General features: G+C 38.0%; 1 protein-coding gene and 1 pseudogene across 4 annotated transcripts in view; one reads left to right on the plus strand and one right to left on the minus strand.

Annotated features, from left to right (window-relative positions):
* The window catches only part of LOC137764148 (RE1-silencing transcription factor-like), a 190,924-nt gene that overhangs the window by 166,401 nt on the left and 1,328 nt on the right, over positions 1–23,195 (minus strand). Inside the window, exons 2-6 of one of the 4 annotated variants that reach the window (XM_068542880.1) lie at positions 21,431–21,502; positions 10,845–10,916; positions 3,454–3,602; positions 773–876; positions 450–637 (exon numbers count right to left, since the gene is read on the minus strand). In XM_068542880.1, the coding sequence (XP_068398981.1) occupies positions 450–602 (153 nt within the window). In that variant the 5' untranslated portion in view covers positions 603–637; positions 773–876; positions 3,454–3,602; positions 10,845–10,916; positions 21,431–21,502. The remainder of the gene's footprint in view (positions 1–449; positions 638–772; positions 877–3,453; positions 3,603–10,844; positions 10,917–21,430; positions 21,503–23,195) is intronic. The other 3 variants (XM_068542881.1, XM_068542882.1, XM_068542883.1) reach the window with 3 other exon arrangements.
* On the plus strand, positions 4,906–6,020 carry LOC137763737 (polyadenylate-binding protein 4-like; annotated as a pseudogene).

Genomic DNA, 23,195 nt, shown 5'->3' on the forward strand with positions numbered 1-23,195 from the left:
AATTTCAACTTTCATAATTTAAATTGTAATGATAATTGTGTAATTTTTAAAAAATAATGCTACTAGGGCTTTCCTGGTGGTGCAGTGGTTAAGAATCCACCTGCCAATGCAGGGGACATGGTATCGAGCCCTGGTCCGGGAAGATCCCACATGCCGTGGAGCAACTAAGCCTGTGTGCCACAACTACTGACCCTGCGCTCTAGAGCCCACGAGCCACAACTACTGAGCCTACACGCCACATCTACTGAAGCCTGCGCGCTCCAGAGCCCGTGCTCCACAAGAGAAGCCACCGCAGTGAGAAGCCCATGCACTGCAACGAAGAGTAGCCCCCGCTCGCCGCAACTAGAGAAAGCCTGTGCACAGCAATGAAGACCCAACACAGCCAAAAATAATAAACAAATAAAAATAAAATAAATTTATAAAAATAAAATAAAATAACGCTACTATACCTTTTCTGAGCCATTAATAATGAAGTAGCCATCAGGATCCAAGAGGCATCCATTTAACTCACAAAGATCATGATCTGCTAAGCCATTTAGTAGACAGTAAATTGAATGCAACATAACTGGAACTTTACCAATAAAAGTTTTCTGATGCTGCATCTGAAGTTGTTCTTCACCTTCTTTAATGACTGTTGCTGTTATAAAGTGGAGCAGAAAATAAAAGCAGATCACAAGTTAATAGTAAGGTAATTGTTAAAACTTTCAACTGGTTAAAATTGCATTTTCTAAACTGTATTTCAATATCAGCCGCTGGAATAACTCTTTCTTACGTGAGATTTCTTAATCTGGCTTCACGTGGCAACACTGGTGAAGCAGCACAGTCTCTTATGGGCTTGGAGAGGCAAAGTTGTTCAAACTTCAGCAAATATCTTGGCTAAAATGAAACCAAAAAACATGAAAAGGGTAAATAATTTTTTTCTATAAAAGTTTTGATGATTCCATTTAAACCACCATTAACATTTTCAGTAGAAGAAATTCTATAAACCGACTAAATCAATCCACTTTAATATGGGTACTCTCCAAAGTCAACAGCCATGTTCCCTATACATTAAGTTTTATACTTCATCACTTTCTTAAGGTGTAAGACAAAAAAAGTTAATATATCACAAGTAAGTAAAGACTAGACACGTATCATATGCTCTGAATTTATATGAAACAATTAAAATGGATTTGCACTAATGATCTACACAGCCGTTTCATGTGCCCTCTCCTTCATTCAGGTCAGAAGTACAGTTCCCAGAAAAAAAAGAAAAGATAAATTTGGACAATTAGAACTATACTCTAATCTCATCAATAGAACATAGAAAAAGTAAACCTAACTCTTCAATTAAACATACAGAAAATCCTAATTACTACTCTACATAAAGGACTGAATACTTCTAGCCCTGGCTGACTATAGCTCAGCCCTTAGCAGGAAAAAAAAAAGTTTTCAATAACGTATCTATTTGTTGCCCAATAAAACAAGACCCATGAAAACTTTCCAGTAATAAATGGATAGTGTATTTCTCTCTAGATCAATTCTCAGAGGAGAAGATGTGAGTAAGCAGACCATTAAAGGTAAATTGTTGACACCCAAGCTTCCCAAACTGGAGTAGAAAAAAGCATAGAGAACTGATGGTGATAATGAGTCAAAGGGAAGCCAGCCATCCAACTACTCATTTCTACTATCACCCTAGTCTAGGACATTATTATCTGAAACCCAAGCTATACCAAGATTTTAATCTGACTCCAGCCTCTCTCCACGCCAAGTAAACATGATCTCCAAAGTAACCTTTCTAAAATAATGCTTCATGCACATTCTCTGACAATCCTTCCACAATTCCCCTTGACATCCAATGACATCCAAAGGCTGTGACAATCTGGTTTCATCTTATCTTCCACTAATACCCATCAAAAACAAATCAAATCAAAAATCATATACTGACTGTTACGGTCCCTAAAATCTATCCCCAAGCCAAATATTGATATACCAAGTATTTTTTTGCTGAAATGATTAAGTACCTTTTCTCTACTAAGACAAGTCCTACCCTGCCCTTCAGAGTTAGTTAAAGTCCATCCCATCTCTTCCTCTAGGCTCTGACAGCCCAGCTTGAGAGATCTCTTCCTCCATAAGTACTTATGACACTGGCACTTTGAAAATGCTACATTATAATATTGTTGTCTCTCTTGTTTTGCAAAGACCATGAAGAGAAAATGCTCTAAGTATAAAAAAGGCATTTTATGCCCATTTTCCAACACAGTGCCAGAAGTGCCAATTATTTTTGTTCTTAACAGCAAAAGTCTGTGCAGCACCTCCAGCCAAAATGAGAATAATACATCAGCCCTTACAAGATAAGCTACAGAAAAGAGGGACTGAACTGGCCAGAAGTAATATTCTCTCTTTCTGTCTATTTCTGGGGCTCTCCCTACTTCCCCTTGTTTTTCAGTTTTCCCTGTCCCTTAAGGCCCATCATGCTGCTTCTCTACTCAAAATCTGGGGTCAGTCATTATCATTCATGTAAAACTAGATTCTAAAATTATAGCCTTAGGACTTCCCTGTTGGTGCAGTGCTTAAGAATCCGCCTGCCAATGCAGGGGACATGGGTTTGATCCCTGGTCCGGGAAGATCTCACATGCTGCAGAGCAACTAAGCCCATGTGCCGCAACTACTGAGCCTGTGCTCTAGAGCCCGTGAGCCACAACTACTGAGCCCACGTGCCACAACTACGGAAGCCCGCATGCCTAGAGCCTGTGCTCTGCAACAAGAGAAGCCACCTGAATGAGAAGCCCGTGCACCATAACGAAGAGCAGCCCCTGCTGACTGCAACTAGAGAAAGCCCCCACGCAGCAACAAAGACCCAATGCAGCCAAAAATAAATAAATAAATAAATTTACATAAAAAATAAGTTAATTAATTAAATAAAATTATAGCCTTGCTATGATTTTTAACAATGTTAAAAAAAAATGCATATGTGAAAACAAAGACTACGATGAACTTAGAAAAATTAAAACAGCTAATATGATTGATGGTTTTCCTTTATTATATCTCCTATTGTTATGATAATGTATTTCATGCAACAAATAATCAAGGGAAAAAGTCCTTCACATACTTTTTCTTTTATGATTCCTTACACTGTGAAAGAAAAAAGTGAGGTTTTTCTGAAGCAATATAACTATTTCTGGCTTGCTTCTCTTAGTAGTCTATCATCTATCTCTGAGTTCTGTCTTACTAGCTATTAAATACTTAACTGTCTGAATAAGGATTAGGGTTTTACATTGCTTGCAAAAATGCATCTCTCCATTAGTAAGAATAAATCAGGAGCTGATTGATGATGCTAGAAGAACACTACTAAAAACACCTACAGACCCTCTTCTTTTTTTTTTTTTTTAACTGTTAGGCCAGGTGAGTTAAGGACTGAAATTTCAAGTCAATACTCTCATTTATGTTACTTTATTAGAATAACCATCTTACTGGTTCTTCAACTTCTCTACTAGCATGCTGTTTCCGCTTGTAGGTCTATAGGTGGAGCATCTTCCACAATTCTTTGAACAGACATCTGAATAAACTCATCAAAAGCATCCAGCTGTTGTCTGACCACGCCTTTCTTGTCAAAATGGGAACTGGGAAAATAGTTGAGTTCATAATCAGTTACAACTCAGTGATGTTTTTTAGCATATTTCCCCATTTCCATTATTATTAAATTCAATAAATACTAATCATTAAATACCAACCACTCTATACAAATCATTACAAAAAATACTATGTGGTATCCAAAAAAGGAATAAGTCTAAGAACGCTTTCTCTGTAGAACTTAGTTAAATTTGGGGGAAAGAGACATATTGGTAAAATAAGTCAAACAGAACTTAAGAACTATAAGAAAGCCCTAATTTACAAATGTCCTTTATATATCAATTTCATCCAACATGTTTGAAACATTTCTTGAAAAAAGTGTCAGGAGATAAAACTAAAGAAAATGCACAAAGATAAAAATAAGTATGACAACATGAATGGACGTTTAGATAATTATGCTAAGTCAGATGGAGAAGGACAAATACCATGATTTCACTCATATGTGGAATCTAAAAAAAAAAAACCCCCAAACCCAAACCAACCAACAAACAAGAGAACAGAAAAACAAACTCACAGATATAGGAAACAGATTAATGGTTACCAGAGGGGAAGGGAGTTGCGGGGTAGTTGAAATGGGTGAAGGGGGGTCAACTGTACGATGATGGATGGTAACTAGACTACGGTGGTGATCACTCAGTTGTATATACAGATGTTGAACTATAATGCTGTATTCCTGAAACTTACATAATTTTAAAAAAGGATTAAAAAAAAGATAAAATAAGAACTCTAGGCGGGGTCTGCAGGGAGGAGAGCGGCCGGGGTTGGTCAGGGCGCGCGCGGCAGGCGGTGCCTGCACAACCCGCTCCCAGGCGGTTCGGGGCTCCGGGGCCCCGCGCCCGCCGCCCGAGCGCCGCGTCCCCGGGCCGCCGCCTCAGACGCCACTTGTGGAATTCTTTCCCCGGCGGCTGTAACTTTAAACCGGCCTGAGTGAGGCCTGTTTTTATTCAGAAACCAACCACCGGAGAATGGCTGCGGAGAACGCCGAGATGGAGGGCCAGCCCGCCACTTGAAGATTCCTCACCAAGTGGCCGGGAAGCACCGGCTTTACCTAGGAATCTTTCTTTGAGATTTCAAGGTTCTGTCGCCCCCTTCCAGGGTTGGCCGGACTGGTTGCTGAGGGGCTTTTGATTGAGGGCGCTGCCCGAGCCTGGGGAGCTGTGCATGAATGAACCGCATCGCCTGGCCTCAAAGCGCTGACTCTGAGGCCACCACGCATGAGCCCGGGCCACCCTCCTGCAGAAATCACTCCAGGAGCTCCTTAGGGACCGGCCTGTGGTGGTGAGGAGCCAGGAGATGCATGTAGCAGCCACGTACCGCCAGGCCTCCCTGTACGTGGGTGACCTCCATGCGGACGTCACCGAGGACCTGCTGTTCAAGAAGTTCAGTGCTGTGGGCCCGTGCTGTACATCCGCATCTGAAGGGACCTGGTCACCCGCCGCTCTCTGGGCTATGCCTACGTGAACTTTCTGCAGCTGGCAGATGCCCAGAAGGCCCTGGACACCATGAACTTTGACCCGATAAAAGGCAAATCCATCCGTCTCATGTGTTCTCAGCGTGACGCCTTCTTGCAAGGAAATCTGGAATTGGGAACGTGTTCATCAAGAATCTGGACAAATCCAATGATAACAAAACCCTTTATGAACACTTTTCATCTTTTGGGAAGATCCTGTCCTCCAAGGTGATGAGTGATGATCATGGCTCCAGGGGCTATGCGTTTGTGCACTTTCAGAACCAGATTGCCGCCGACAGAGCCATCCAGGAGATGAATGGGGCACTGCTTAAGGACTGCAGGCTGTTTGTTGGCAGATTCAAAAGCCGTGCCGCAAAGATCAGGAAGCCGAGCTCCAAAACAAAGCCAGTGAGTTCACCAATGTTTACATCAAAAACTTAGGAGATGACATGGATGATGAGAGACTGAGGGAAGTTTTCAGCAAATATGGAAAAACCCTGAGTGTTAAGGTGATGACAGGTTCCACTGGGAAATCCAAAGGCTTTGGCTTTGTGAGTTTTGATAGCCATGAGGCTGCCAAAAAGGCTGTTGAAGAAATGAATGGAAAGGACATAAATGGACAACTGCTTTTTGTAGTCCGGGCACAAAAGAAAGAGCGACAGGCTGAGTTAAAGCAAATGTTTGAGCAGCTGAAACAGGAAAGATTTCGGCGGTGCCGGGGGGCAAAGCTCTATATTAAGAACCTGGATGAGACCACTGATGATGAAAAGCTACGGAGGGAATTTTCTTCATTTGGATCAATTAGCAGAGTTAAGGTAATGCAGGAAGAAGGGCAAAGCAAAGGGTTTGGCTTGATCTGCTTCTCCTCTCCTGAGGAGGCCACTAAAGCAATGACTGAGATGAATGGCCGCATTTGGGCTCCAAGCCGCTCAACATCGCCCTGGCCCAGAGGCCGTAGGAGAGGAAAACTTAATGCACCAGCCAGTGTTTGTAGCAGCTTGGGGGATGTTAGTGATCTCTGCCTGAATCGTCCTCAGTAAATTTCAAATCCCAGCTGATGGCTGCTTAGTTTAGTAAACATTATGATCGAAGGTTTTGTATACAAAGCTATTTATTTTTCTTTGGAGGAAAAATAAGTGAATCTTAGAACCTCGGTTCTTTTCATAGAGGCATACCATCTAATTATAATATGGTATATTTTTCTGATTTTGATGTAGTGCTCATAGCAATAAGTATAATTAGATATATTTTTACTGCATTTTTAACCAACTGAAGTGTGGTAACTGTTTGCATTTATTGCATACTTTTTATTTTAATAATATTGCTAGCTTTAATTTCTTCCATGAAAATATGCCCAAAGTAGTTCTTATACCCAAGAATTGAGATTCTTATACCCAAGAATTGCAAAGTAATTTATTTTTACAAACAGAAATTTTCTAATTTCTCATCTATTTTTTTTTAAAGAAACCAAAGTTTAAAAATTGCTACTACAAACTCAATATCTAATTTCATTTTGAATTAATGTTTAAAATACTAGGAAATAGTTGAATTTCCTTTCAATTTATATCCTGAAATGGTGTTTTTCTGATGGCTGAAATTAATGATGGAGTTTTTTAATGTTGCCTACAAACCTGCTTTATAGGATATTTTACTGTTCTTTCCATTGGTTGACATAATCCAGGTGCTTGATGGTTATCAAAATTGTGACTTGAATAGTAAAACCTTAACTTCCACATTCCTTAAGATATAAGCCTGTATCATTTCAGGTCAAAAAGTTGGCCTAGTCTTAATTCTCTTCATACGTATACAGCATAAAATTATGCCTTAAGTTTTGAACCAGGTACCAACATTATAAAAGTCATATATAGAAAACACAGACATTCTGTTTAACAACTGTGTTTTCTAATCTCTGTTATATGTTGTAACACGTAGTGATATTGTCTCAGGGTTCAGAACAGTAAAAGTTTATGTTTATGAACTCCACGTCTCCTTTTATTAGACTTTAAGAGCTATGTAACCCATGAAGGCTCACTTTTAGCCTTGATTGATCAGAAGTTCACTAATTGATTTTCTGATAAATTGAAGTTACGTCACTTAGCCTGCTTTCCAGCATGATTTTTATTTCAGTCCCATTCCCAGATATTTTCTTCTCTCCTGCCTTTCCTCTATATTACTCAGCTCCTCTCTACTTTTTAAAAAGGGTTTTATTATACTGACTTTTACTGTGTGCTGTTTGAAATCCACTTTGGAAATAGATGCAAGAGTTATTTATTTACATTTAAGTAATTACTTTTAAAATTCTGATTCTCTCATACCAAAGGTGTCTAGAAAATAGTTTTGTTGTTATTTTTTTTTTTTACTCTGCTTCATTGTTTCCTGTAACCATATATTCAAGTCTTCTGTTTCATATATTACCAGTACAAAAGAAATATTAAAGTATTTCTGTGGCCATACTTTAGCTATGGAAGAATGAGAAAATCTGTTTCTGTTTTTTTTTGTATGAACTATATGTATATTCATTGCACATTTTCTAAATTTAAAATCTCTTTAGGCAATGAAAAAATTATGGACAATGAAAAAATTACGGCAACACATAATCCTATTCTGCAGACAGATCTTCTGTTAAAATTTCTTGTATCTCCTCCCAAATTTTTCTCTATACTTATACACATGATTTAACAAAAATGGAATCATGCTATAAGCCTTGTTTGAAACTGCTTTCTTAATTTGACAATATGCCATAGTCAACTTCCAGGACCACAAATAATTATTTGCACTATAATTTTAATGACTTTTATCTTTCCTTTAATGTTCGTACCATAATATAACAATTTCCTCTTGATAAACGTATAGGTTGCTAGATTGTTTCCTCCCTTTTTTTTTCCTCTATCATAAACAACTTGGAGATAAACACCCTTTGCAAACTCTTATACGCTGATGTATATAATGATTTTCTTCAAAAAATGTATGATTCATTGGAATTAATGTTTAATATTTAAATTGCCCAAATGCTGTTCAGAGATTTGTGCCACTTAACATTTCTGTTATGAGTATGGAGGATTGCTCATTTCCGTATACTCTAAGAACAAAGGATTTTGTTTAAGTTGTTGTCTGATTCAACATGACATGTAAAAACAGAATATTTCATTGTTATTTTACTTTTTTATTACCTCAAAAGTTAAACAGCATTTCTTGTAAAAAAAAAAAAAAAAAACTCTAATTTGAATGAGCATGAGGATGATCCTATCAATGACTAAAATATGGAATGGGTAAGAATTTCAACTTTAGGTTAAAATTATTCTATTTTGAATATGTTAAAGGTAAGATGAGAATAAGTCACTGAAGTGAAAATATTCAGCAAATGACTGATGATAACAAATGGAGCAAGGGTGAGAGATCAGAATTAGTAGTGTAGATAGAGAAATCACAGAATGATGCCTTAAAGAAGAACAAAGAATCTAAAAGAGTAGATGTACTGTTTACAAGGAATAGACACTTGTTCATGTCAGGGATGGGGAAGGAGATATACAATGAAGATACAAGTAGATATAAGTGCAAGAGGAATCTCTCCCCTCACCACCACACAGGAAGAGCTGCATAGCTGGACTCAGCTTCTAGCCTCCTCTCCTTAGTAACTAACTCCCCATCCTCAGATTAATTTTCTGAAACAACATGTGTAGCCCAACTAATCATCAGCCTCCCATTCTGACATCATCAGATCACCACACAGGTTACTGGCCAGCCTACAGACTGGCTGGCTTTGGGTCAAAGTCCCACCCTGATTCAACCCACCATGGTCACCAATATTAGAAGTCAGGTCCTATGGTAGAGAACACAGTACACAATCATCCCTGTACAAGGTATGGCCTCAAGAATGGTGGGGGCAATTTCCTTCAGTAGAGACTGTGAGCTGACAGGAAAGAAAAATTTCTCACAATGATCTGGGTTAGCCATCGATATGTAAGAAGCACCTAGAAGGCACTGTCTGTACGATAAATAGCAATGGTTTTTATGGACAATTTACAATGAAAAATCTTTACAAAACTATGAACAAGTTTCAGTCCCCCAGGAAGCTGAACCATAGTTACTTTCCCCCAAATCATTAGAACAGTATTACTTCTTCATTCAAATGCTATTCTTTAAACACCTAAACTCTATGAATAGTTCATATTTATGCTATCTACCATGATAATTGTACAAGAAATCATCTTACTGAAATCATTGGTGATATTAAGTAATATCACATTCACAATGCTTGGGACAGATCACTTGATGTTAAATAGTGAAAAAACAAAATGTCATCTCACAATAGCCAAAGCACCTATAATCAATTCAAGTATAAGCATCTAATAATTTATTTTGTAACAAATGTTAAATGCAATGACTGGTCAAATAGGGTATTTTATCCTTGAGCAACCTGTCACATACATTGAAAACAATTCTCTTTTGGCTAAGATCAAAATATTCTTTCTCCCTAGAGATTACAGAATATAGGCATACCCTACAGAATATAGGCATTTCCTAATAAAATGTCTGTTGGTATTTAATACTCAAACATCATAGAAAATACAAAATATCTCAGTAAGAAGTTTTTATACCCATGTTTAATAGGGAAAATAGATATGTACTTACACCCCAAAAACTCAATAGATTTTTAACAAAACAATGTTCAAGAAAGGTTCACTTATCCTCCAAATACAACTAGTAGAATGTCAGAAGCATGTGCTCTTTGAAAAAGGAGAGAGGGTCAACCGAGAGGATGTGCATCTTGGAGATGGCAAGGCTCAAAGAGGAATCATAATGTTACTATATACAAAGCAACTGTCAGTTTGGTAAGAGAGGAGAGTTTTTACATTTTACATCCCATAGCAGGATGTTACTTTATTTAGTTAAAAGTTACTCTTCTTACCTATATGTAAGTCTTCTTACTGACTTTTATTACAGTTAATTATACTCACAATTGAATGGGAATTTGGGTTGAAATACTACCACCTACTGTAACTTCATCCATTTAAAATAATGAGAAAACAAAGGAATCAAATTAATAGCACCTAATAGGCATCATGTGCCTCCTGATATAATGCACTAAGAGCAGAAAATTCAATGTCTCCAAAAGTAATCATCTGAATCTAATTATGAGGAAACCCAAACTGAGGGGCATTCTAAAAAGTAACTGGCATGTATTCTTCAAAAATGTCAAGATAAGGAAAAACAGAAAAAGAGTGAGAAACTGTTGTAGATTATGGGAGACAAAAAAATAAGGCATGAAAACTAACTCCACTATGCGCTCTTATGTTGGATCCAGGATCAAAAAACCTTTTTTTATTTTGTTATAAACAACATTAGTAGGACAACTGGCAGAATTTGCATATGGTTTCTAGATTAAATAACTGTATTAATATTAATTTCCTGATTTTGATGAGTTCTATTATGAGTATGTAAAAGAATGTTCTTATGTAACCAAATTACTCCCAAATGTTTCAGAAAAAAAATATATGTAGAGAGAGAGAAAAAGGAAAAGACAAAGAAAATGTAATATAAGGTTAACATTTATGGAATCTGGGTGAAGTACATACATGATTTCTTTGTGTAACTTTTGTGTAGGTTGGAAATACTTCAAAAGTTAAAGTTAAATATTTAAATAAACAAATAAAATGAGAAACCAGCTCTCATGTAGCATAGTCATATAGAACATTTAATTTTCAAAATCAGAATTAGCAGGAAATTCCTGTATAGCTTATAGTGCTTTTTAAAGTTGATTCAGTTTGGTCTAAAAAGTTACCTGATTACAATCCAGCATGCCTCTTGCCACAAATCTGGGGGATTTCATCCTCCTCCTCATCATACTGCATATCTACAAAAAACAAAAATATTCTCACTTTCAGTAAAATGCAACCAGTTAACATCTTGCTCCTATGATATGATGTAGAAGAAACATATAACTATCTGCTAAGTAAAAAACAATCCTTTTACCCCACTTTTCTAAAATTTCAGTCAATTACATTAACTGAATTGTAATGAAATAATATTCATAGGTCTATATATACATATGTCTACGTCACACAGGTATTCTCCCAACACACTAAGTGGCTTCATGACAAAGGTTCAGTGTAAATTGTGTGAATTTTAAGTATTCCATCTTCTCCAGAAAGTCCATGTAATTCTCATTAATAGCTAACTATTGATAACTAGGAACAAGGTCATAGTCCTCTGACCAACAGGCTCCTTGGAGACATTTGGGTAAGAGGGTACAGCCAGCAAAAGACTCCAATAGCTGGGCAATACCTTAAGGTGGGCTGTCTATTACAGCAACATTTCATACATGGACAGGGATAACAGGCTGTATTTTCCAAAGATGATCACAACCATATCGTCCATTTCACATGCTCCTTTATAATAATAAAAGTGGTCTTGACACTCCTACTACCAAGATATGAGAGTCTATCTTTTCTTCCCTTGAATGTGAGTGGATTTTTGACTCTCCTATAACCAAGAGAATACAGCTAAAGCAATGCTACATGACTTTAGAAGCTAGGTCAGGAAAGGCAATGTGGTTCCACCTTGTTTGCTGAGACACTTTCTTCTGGAGCCCTGAGCTGCCACTAAGAAGTTCTACTACTCTAAGGCTGGTATACTTGGGTGAGGAAGCCCAAACTACATGGAGAGGCCACTTACAGATGCTCTAGTCAGCAATCCTAGTCCTTGAGTTTTCCTAGGCTGGATGCCAGACATGTGAGTAAACACTCTAGGATCACCCAACCCCCCGCTGTCAACACTCAGCCTTTGAGACTTCTCAGTTCAACCACTGACATCAGGCAGCAGATGAGCCATTCCTACTATGCTCTGTCCAAATTCCTGACCCACTGAATCCATGAACATATTAAATTAATTTTTGCACAGCCAAATTTTGGGGTAGTTATGCAATAATAGGTACTTAAACAACAGGGCATTTGAAAAATTAGGGTGCACTGGTCCTAATATTAGTCTCATCTTCTTATGTAAAAGAATAAGTGTGTTGTGGAGATAAGGACGAGATGGGGGAGTAGAAGGACTTGAGCTCAACTCCTCTCACGAAAACACCAAAATCACAAATAACTGCTGAACAACCACTAACAAAAAAGATGGAAACCTAACAAAAAAGATATTCTACATCCAAAGAAAAAGAAGAAGCCACAATGAGATGGTAGGAGGGGCGCTTTCACGATATAATCAATTCCATATCTGCCAGGCGGGCAACCCACAAACTGGAAAATAATTATATCACAGAGGTTCTCCCACAGGAGTGAGAGTTCTGAGCCCCACATCAGGCTCCCCAGCGGGGGACTGGCAATGGGAAGAGGAGCCCCCAGAGCATTTGGCTTTCAAGGTCAGCAGGGATTGAGTGCAGGAGCTCCACAGGACTGGGGGAAATACAGACTCCACTCTTGGAGGGAGCACACAAGTTTTCACATACACTGGGACCCAGGGCAAAACAGTGACTCCACAGGAGTCTGGGCCAGATTTAACTGCAGGTCTTGGGGTGTCTCCCGGGGAGGAGGGGGTTGGCTGTGGCTCACACCAGGGGCAAGGCCACTGGTGGTAGAAGTCCCAGAGTGAGCTCTCCCGAGGTTGCCACTTTGGCACCAAGACCTGCCCCACTCGAAAGCCTGCAGGCTCCAGTGCTGGGACGTCTCAGGCCAAACAACCAACAGGGTGGGAATGCAGCCCTACCCATCAGCAGACAGGCTGCCTAAAGCTGTCCTGAACCAACAGCTGCTTATAAACACACCACTGCCCACCAGAAGGATAAGACCAAGCTCCACACACCAGTGGGCAGACACCAGCCCCTCCCACCAGGAAGCCTGCATAAGCCCCTGAACCAACCTCACCCACTGGGGGCACACACCAGAAGCAAAAGGAACTGCAGTCCTGCAGCCTGAGGAACAGAGACCACAAACACAGGAAGTTAGACAAAATGAGATGGCAGGGAAATATGTTCCAAAGGAACCAGACAAAACCCAAAAAGAACTAAGTGAAGTGGAGATAGTCAATCTACCTGAAAAAGAATTCAGAGTAATGACAGTAAAGATGATCCAAAATCTCAGAAAAAGAATGGAGACACAGACCAAGAGGATACAAGAAATGTTTAATAGAGAGCTAGAAGATTTAAAAAACAAAGACATAGAGATGAACAATACAATAGCTGAAATTAAAAATACACTAGAAGGAATCAATTGCAGAATAAACGAGACTGGAAAACAGATTGGTGGAAATCACTGTTGTGGAACAGAATAAAGAAAGAAGAATGGAAAGAAATGAGGACAGTCTAAGAGACCTCTGGGACACATTAAATGCACCAACGTTCACATTATAGGGGTCCCAGAAGGAGAAAAGAGAGAAAAAGGGCCTGAGAAAATATTTGAAGAGATAATAGCCGAAAATTTCCCTAACATAGGAAAGGAAACAATCACTCGAGTCCAGGAAGTGCAGAGAGTTCCATACAGGATAAATCCAAGGAGGAACACTCTGAGACACGTATTTATCAAACTGATAAAAATTAAAAACAAAGAGAAAACGTTAAAAGCAACAAGGGAAAAGCAACAAATAACATACAAGGGAATCCCCATAAGGTTATCAGCTGTTTTTTTCCCCAGAAACTCTGCAGGCCAGAAGGGAGTGCCATGATATATTTAAAGTGATCAAAGGGGAAAACCTACAACTAAGAATGCTCTCCCTAGCAAGGCTCTTGTTCAGATTTGACAGAGAAATCAAAAGCTTTACAGACAAGCAAAAGCTAAGAGAATTCAGCACCACCAAACCAGCTTTACAACAAATGCTAAAGGAACTTCTCTAGATGGAAAAGAAAAGGCCACAACTAGAACCAAGAAAATTACCAATGACAAAGCTCATCAGTAAAGATAAACATACAGTAAAGGCAGGAAATCATCCACACACAAATATCAAGTCAAAATCAGCAATGATGAGAAGAGAAGAGTACAAATGCAAGATATTCAAAATGCATTTGCAATTAAGAGACCAGCAACTTAAAGCAATCATATATATAAAAATATATAGAGAGACTGCTATATTAAAAACCTCACGATAACCACAAACCAAAAATCTACAATAAATACACATACAAAAAAGAAAAAGCTATAAAACACAACTCTAAACATAGTCATGGGACTTCCCTGGTGGCGCAGTGGTTAAGAATCCGCCTGCCAGTGCAGGGGACACGAGTTTGAGCCCTGGTCCGGGAAGATCCCACATGCTGCAGAGCAACTAAGCCCATATGCCACAACTACTGAGCCTGTGCTCTACAGCCCACAAGACACAACTACAGAGCCTGCAAGCCACAACTACTGAAGCCTGCACGCCTACAGCCCATGCTCCACCACAAGAGAAGCCACTGCAATGAGAAGCCTGTGCACCACAACAAAAAGTAGCCCCAGTGTGCTGCAACTAGACAAAGCCCGTGTGCAGCAACAAAGACCCAACACAGCCAAAAATAAATAAATAAATTTATATATTAAAAAAAAAACATAGTCATCAAATCACAAGAGGGAAGAACAAAAGAGAAGGGGAAGAAAAAAGACCTACAAAACAAATCCAAAACAATTAACAAAATGGTAATAAGAATATACATATCAATAATTACCTTAAATGTAATTGGATTAAATGCTCCAACCAAAAGACACCGACTGGCTGAATGGACACAAAAACGAGACCTATATATATGCTGTCTACAAGAGGCCCACTTCAAATCTAGGGACACATACAGACTGAAAGTGAGGGGATGGAAAAAGGTATTCCATGCAAATGGAAAGTAAAAAAAAGTTGAAGTAGCAATACTCATATAGACAAAACAGACTTTAAAATAAAGACTGTTAGAAGAGACAAAGAAGGACACTATGTAATGATCAAAGGGATCAATACAAGAAGGAGATACTGCAATTGTAAATATACATGCACCCAACATAGGAGCACCTCTATCACACCCAACCTTCTGAAACTATTCCAAAAAACTGCAGAGGAAGGAGCACTCCCAAACTCCTTCTAGGAGGCCACCATCACCTGATACCAAAACCAGACAAAAATATCACAAAAAAAGAAACTTACAAGCCAATATCACTGATGAACACAGATGCAAAAATCCTCAACAAATGCTAACAAACCGAATCCAACAATACATTAAAAGGATCATACACGATGATCAAGTGGGATTTATCCCAGGGATGCAAGGATTTTTCAATGTCCACAAATCAATCAGTGTGATATGCCACATTATAAATTGAAGGATAAAAACCATACGATCATCTCAATAGATGAAGAAAAAGCTTCTAACAAAATTCAACACACATTTTTGATAAAAACCTCCAGAAAGTGGGCATAGAGGGAACCTACCTCAACATAATAAAGCCATATATGACAAACCCACAGCTAACATCACACTCAATGGTGAAGAGCTGAAAGCACTTCCTCTAAGATCAGGAACAAGACAAGGATGTCCACTCTCGCCACTTTTATTCAACATAGTTTTGGAAGTCCTGGCCACTGCAATCAGGGTAGAAAAAGAAATAAAATGAATCCACATTGGAAAAGAAGAAGTAAAACTGTCACTGTTGGCAGATGACATGATACTATACATAGAAAATCATAAAGATGCTACCAGTAAACTACTAGAGCTCAAGAATGAATTCCGCTACACCAGTCCCTCCCATCAGGAAACTTGCTCAAGCCTCTTAGATAGCTTCATCCACCAGAGGGCAGAGAGCAGAAGCAAGAAGAACTACAATCCTGCAGCCTGTGGAACAAAAACCACATTCACAGAAAGACAGACAAGATGAAAAGGCAGACGGCTATATACCAGATGAAGGAACAACATAAAACCCCAGAAAAACAACTAAATGAAGTGGAGATAGGCAACCTTCCCGAAACAGAATTCGGAATAATGATAGTGAAGATGATCCAGGACCTCGGAAAAACAATGGAGGCAAAGATCGAGAAGATGCAAGAAAGTTTTAACAAAGACCTAGAAGAATTAAAGAACAAAAAAACAGATGAACAATACAATAACTGAAACAAAAAATACACTAGAAGAAATCAATAGCAGAATAACTGAGGCAGAAGAATGGATAAGTGACCTGGAAGACAGAATGGTGGAATTCACTGCTACGGAACAGAATAAAGAAAAAAGACTGAAAAGAAATGAAGACAGCCTAAGAGACCTCTGGGACAACATTAAATGCAACAACATTCGCATTATAGGGGTCTCAGAAGGAGAAGAGAGAGAGAAAGGACCCCAGAAAATATCTGAAGAGATTACATTCAAAAACTTCCCTAACATGGGAAAGGAAATAGCCACCCAAGTCCAGGAAGTGCAGAGAGTCCCATACAGGATAAACCCAAGGAGAAACATGCCGAGACATATAGTAATCAAATTGGTAAAAATTAAAAACAAAGAAAAATTATTGAAAGCAGCAAGGGAAAAACAACAAATGACATACAAGGGAACACCCATAAGGTTAACAGCTGATTTCTCAGCAGAAACTCTACAAGCCAGAAGGAAGTGGCATGACATACCTAAAGTAATGAAAGCGAAGAACCTAAAGCCAAGATTACTCTACCCGACAAGGATCTCATTCAGATTCGATGGAGAAATCAAAAGCTTTACATATAACCAAAAGCTAAGAGAATTCAGCACCACCAAACCAGCTCTGCAACAAATACTAAAGGAACTTTTCTAAGTGGGAAACACAAGAGAAGAAAAGGACTTACGAAAACAAACCCAAAACAGTTAACAAAATGGTAATAGAAACATACATATCGATAATTACCTTAAATGTGAATGGATTAAATGTGCCAACCAAAAGACACAGGCTTGCTGAATGGATACAAAGACAAGACCCATATATATGCTGTCTACAAGAGAACCATTTCAGACCTAGGGACACATACAGACTGAAAGTGAGGGGATGGAAAGAGATATTCCATGCAAATGGAAATTAAAAGAAAGCTGGAGTAGCAATACTCATATCAGATAAAATAGACTTTAAAATAAAGAATGTTACAAGAGACAAAGAAGGACACTTCATAATGATCAAGGGATCAATCCAAGAAGAAGATAGAACAATTATAAATATAAGTGCACCCAACATAGGAGCACCTCAATACATAAGGCAACTGCTAACAACTATAAAAGAGGGAATCGACACTAACACAGTAATAGTGGGGGACTTTAACACCTCACTTACACCAATGGACAGATCATTCAAACAGAAAATTAATATGGAAACACAAGCTTTAAATAGCCACAAAAGACCAGATAGATTTGACATTTATATGACATTCCATTCAAAAACAACAGATTACACTTCCTTCTCAAGTGCGCATGGAACATTCTCCAGGATAGATCACATCTTGGGTCACAAATCAAGCCTCAGTAAATTTAAGAAAATTGAAATCATATCAAGCATCTTTTCTGATCACAACGCTATGAGATTAGAAATCAATTACAGGGGGAAAAAACGTAAAAAAACACAGACACGTGGAGGCTAAACAATACGTTACTAAATAACCAAGAAATCACTGAAGAAATCAAAGAGGAAATCAAAAAATACCTAGAGACAAATGACAATGAAAACACGATGATCCAAAACTATGGGACGCAGCAAAAGCAGTTCTAAGAGGGAAGCGTATAGCTATACAAGCCTACCTCAAGAAACAAGAAACATCTCAAATAAACAATCTAACCTTACACCTACAGGAACTAGTAAAAGAAGAACAAACGAAACCGAAAGTTAGTAGAAGGAAAGAAATCATAAAGATCAGAACAGAAATAAATGAAATAGAAACAAAGAAAACAATAGCAAAGATCAATAAAACTAAAAGTTGGTTCTTTGAGACGATACACAAAATTGATAAACCATTAGCCAGACTCATCAAGAAAAAGAGGGAGAGGACTCAAATCAATAAAATTAGAAATGAAAAAGAAGAAGTTACAACAGACACCGCAGAAATACAAAGCATCCTAAAAGACTACGACAAGCAGCTCTATGCCAATAAAATGGACAAACTGGAAGAAATGGACAAATTCTTAGAAACATATAACCTTACAAGAATGAACCAGGAAGAAACAGAAAACATGAACAGACCAATCACAAGTAATGAAATTGAAAGTGTGATTAAAAATCTTCCAACAAACAAAAGTCCAGGACCAGATGGCTTCACAGGCGAATTCTATCAAACATTTAGAGAAGAGCTAACACCCATCCTTCTCAAACTCTTCCAAAAAATTGCAGAGGAAGGCACACTCCCAAACTCCTTCTATGAGGCCACCATCACCCTGATACCAAAACCAGACAAAGACAGTACAATAAAAGAAAATTACAGACCAGTATCACTGATGAATATAGATGCAAAAATCCTCAACAAAATACTAGCAAACAGAATCCAACAACACATTAAAAGGATCATACACCATGATCAAGTGGGATTTATCCCAGGGAGGCAAGGATTCTTCAATATACGCAAATCAATCAATGTGATATACAACATTAACAAATTGAAGAAGAAAAACCATATGATCATCTCAATAGATGCAGAAAAAGCTTTTGACAAAATTCAACACATTTATGATAAAAACTCTCCAAAAAGTGGGCATAGAGGGAACCTACCTCGACATAATAATGGCCATACAAAACAAACCCACAGCAAACATCATTCTCAATGGTGAAAAACTGAAAGCATTTCCTCTAAGATCAGGAACAAGGCAAGGATGTCCACTCTCACCACTATTATTCAACATAGTTTTGGAAGTCCTAGCCATGGCAATCAGAAAAGAAAAAGAAATAAAAGGAATACAAATTGGAAAAGAAGAATTAAAACTGTCACTGTTTGCAGATGACATGATACTGTACATACAGAATCGTAAAGATGCCACCAGAAAACTACTAGAGCTAATCAATGAATCTGGTAAAGTTGCAGGATACAAAATCAATGCACAGAAATCTCTTGCATTCCTATACACTAATGATAACAAATCTGAAAGAGAAATTAAGGAAACAGTCCCATTTACCACTGCAACAAAAAGAATAAAATACCTAGGAATAAACCTACCTAGGGAGACAAAAGATCTGTAGGCAGAAAACTATAAGACACTGATGAAAGAAATTAAAGAGGATACAAACAGATGGAGAGATATACCATGTTCTTGGATTGGAAGAATCAATACTGTGAAAATGACTATACTACCCAAAGCAATCTACAGATTGAATGCAATCCCCATCAAATTACCAATGGCATTTTTTACAGAACTAAAACAAAAAATCTTAAAATTTGTATGGAGACACAAAAGACCCCAAATAGCCAAAGCGGCCTTGAGGGAAGAAAACGGAGCTGGAGGGATCAGACTCCCTGACTTCAGACTATACTACAAAGCTACAGTAATCAAGACAATATGGTACTGGCACAAAAACAGAAATATAGATCAATGGAACAGGATAGAAAGTCCATAGATAAACCCACGCACCTGTGGTCAACTAATGTATGACTAAGGAGGCAAGGATATACAATGGAGAAAAGACAGTCTCTTCAATAAGTGGTGCTCGGAAAACTGGACAGCTACATGTTGAAGAATGAAATTAGAACCCCCCCTAACACCATACACAAAAATAAATTCAAAATGGATTAGAGACCTAAATGTAAGACCGGATACTATAAAACTCTTAGAGGAAAACATAGGAAGAACACTCTTTGACGTAAATCACAGCAAGATCTTTTTTGATCCACTTCCCTGAGTAATGAAAATAAAAACAAAAATAAACAAATGGGACCTAATGAAACTTAAAAGCTTTTGCACAGCAAAGGAAACTACAAACAAGACGAAAAGACAACCGTCAGAATGGGAGAAAATATTTGCGAACAAATCAACGGACAAAGGATTAATCTCCAAAATATATAAACAGCTCATGCAGCTCAGTACTAAAAAAACAAACAACCCAATCCAAAAATGCGCAGAAGACCTAAATAGACATTTCTCCAAAGAAGACATACAGATGGCCAAGAAGCACATGAAAAGCTGCTCAACCTCACTAATTATTAGAGAAATGCAAATCAAAACTACAATGAGATATCACCTCACATCAGTTAGAATGGGCATCATCAGAAAATCTACAAACAACAAATGCTGGAGAGGGTGTGGAGAAAAGGGAACCCTCTTGCACTGTTGGTGGGAATGTAAATTGATACAGCCACTATGAAGAACAGTATGGAGGTTCCTTAAAAAACTAAAAATAGAATTACCATATGATCCAGCAACCCCCGCTACTGGGCATATACCCAGAGAAAACCATAATTCAAAAAGACACATGCACCCGAATGTTCATTGCAGCACTATTTACAATAGCCAGGACATGGAAGCAACCTAAATGCCCATCGACAGATGAATGGATAAAGAAGATATGGTACATATATACAATGGAATATTACTCAGCCATAAAAAGGAACGAAACTGGGTCATTTGTAGCAACATGGATGGATCTAGAGACTGTCAGAGGGAAGTAAGTCAGAAAGAGAAAAACAAATATCGTATATTAATGCATATATGTGAACCTAGAAAAATGGTACAGATGAACTGGTTTGCAGAGCAGAAATTGAGACACAGATGTAGAGAACAAACGTATGGACACCAAGGGGGGAAAGTGGCGAGGGGGGGAGGTGGTGGTGGTCTGATGAACTGGGAGACTGGATTGACACATATACACTAATATGTATAAAATGAATAACTAATAAGAACCTGCTGTATAAAAAAATAAATAAAATCGAAAAATTGAAAAGACTTAATTCCGCTAAAGTTGCGGAATACAAAATATATACATAGAAATCTCTTGCATTTCTATACACTAACAATCAAAGATCAGAAAGAAGAGTTAAGGAAACAATCCCATTTACCATCACATCCAAAGAATAAAATAACTAGGAATAAACCTACCTAAGGAAGCAAAAGATGTGTACTCCAAATACTTTAAGACACTGATGAAAGAAATGGAAGATGACACAAGCAGATGTAAAGATATATCCTGTTCTTGGATTGGAACAATCAATATTGTCAAAATGAGTGTACTATCCAAGGAAATTTACAGAGTCAGTGCAATCCCTATCAAATTACACATTTTTATACATTTTTCACAAAATTAGAACAAAAATTGTTTTTAATTTGTATGGTAACAACGAAGACCCCGAACAGCCAAAGCAATTCTAAGAAAAATGCCACTGGCGGAGTCAGGCTCCCTGACTTCAGACTATACTAGAAAGCTACAGTAATCAAAACACTATGGTACTGGCACAAAAACAAATACAGATCCCCTACCCTTTCCCCCAGATTCTCACCTTTGCTCCGTGTCTCCAGCTGATTAGCGTCAGACTTTTCCTTCATTATTTTTCTTTTGTAAATACAAAGCACTAAGTTCAAAAAACAAACAAACAAAAAAAAACAAATACAGATCAATTGAACAAGACAGAAAGCCTGTTGGGCATATAAAAGTTATGTTTATACTATACCATAGTCTATTAATTATGCAATAGCATTATGTCTAAAAAATTATGTAGATACCTTAATTAAAAAATACTTTGTGAAAAAATGCTAACCATCATCTGATCTTTCAGAGACTCATAGTAGTAAAATCAAAGATCACTGATCACAGATCACCATAACAAATATAATAATGAAAAAGTCTGAAATATTGCAAGAATTACCAAAATCTGATACAGAGACATGAAATGAACAAATGCTGTCTAAAAAAATGGCATCAACAGACTTGCTCAATCCAGGGTTGCCATAAACCTAAATTTGTAAAGAATGCAGTAATGTGAAGCACAAAAAGAGGTGCAAAATAAAACAAGGCACACCTATAAATAGTTGTCAGCTCAAGGCAAATTCAAGTTTTCCTTCCTGGCCCTTTCTTCCCAAATATTTTCCATCCGAGGTTAGTTAAATTCCCAGATGCAGAACCTACTGATATGGAGGGCTGACTGTACTCAGAAGTCATCCACGTATGGAAACTGAAGCAATGGAGAAGGGATGAAATCATCCAGGGATAATGTGGACAGCAGAAGATAAAGAGAAAAAAAGCCACAAAGGTAAGAAGAATTAAGTGAGAGTGATGTTGCACATTGAACGAATGACTTTCCATGAGAAAGTCATCAACAGTGTTGACTACCACAGGGTTTAGATAAGGTTTAAGAAATGTCCATCTGATTTATCCATTGAGAAGTCATTTATTTTCTCAAAATATTGGAAGAAAAAGGAAATAAACCATTCAACTTGCTTTCTTGAGGACAAGAGAGATCTAATATTTTGCACAGAAAGAAGCCAGCTGAAGAAAAAGTGTCTAAAAACTGATGAGGGCATATCAAATAATGATCAAAGGACACAGGCAGGAATGGAATGGAGACTCAATGCTGGAGCAAACTTGATAACTGAGATAACGTTAACTCTTTTCCCACAGGATTATTATACATTGTTAAGAGAATATTAATTAGCACAATCACTACAGTGGTCACTTGGCACCATTTAGCAAAATGTTAGTATTTTGTGTAACATGTGTACATTATCTGACCTGACAATTCTATACTTAAAAATTTATCTTACAGATATACTTGTATTGGACATAATGATATGTACAAGATTACTCATTACAGCATTGTTTGAAGCAGAAAAAGACTGGAAATAACCCAACTATCCATCAAGACACAACTTTAGTTATGGTATATCCAGACAAACTAAGTAGCTGTGAAAAAAAATTAGGATGCTCTCTATGTACTGATATGAAAATCTCCTGGATATAGTAGATAAATAAAGCAAAAAATAAAAGTGCAGAAAAATGTGAAGTTACTTTTCGTCTGTAAAAAGGGGGAAAACAGAATACTATATTTGTAGGGACTTCCCTGGTGGCGCAGTGGTTAAGAATCCACCTGCCAATGCAGGAGACACGGGTTCGATCCCTGGTCTGGGAAGATCCCACATGCCGCGAAGCAACAAAGACCGTGTGCCACAATTACTGAAGCCCGTGCGCCTAGAGCTCGTGCTCCTCAACAACAGAAGCCAACGCAATGAGAAGCCCACACACCTCAACGAAGAGTAGCCCCCGCTCGC

This window comes from Eschrichtius robustus, chromosome 4 (genome assembly GCF_028021215.1).
Source record: "Eschrichtius robustus isolate mEscRob2 chromosome 4, mEscRob2.pri, whole genome shotgun sequence".
In the NCBI taxonomy this organism is placed as follows: domain Eukaryota; kingdom Metazoa; phylum Chordata; class Mammalia; order Artiodactyla; family Eschrichtiidae; genus Eschrichtius; species Eschrichtius robustus.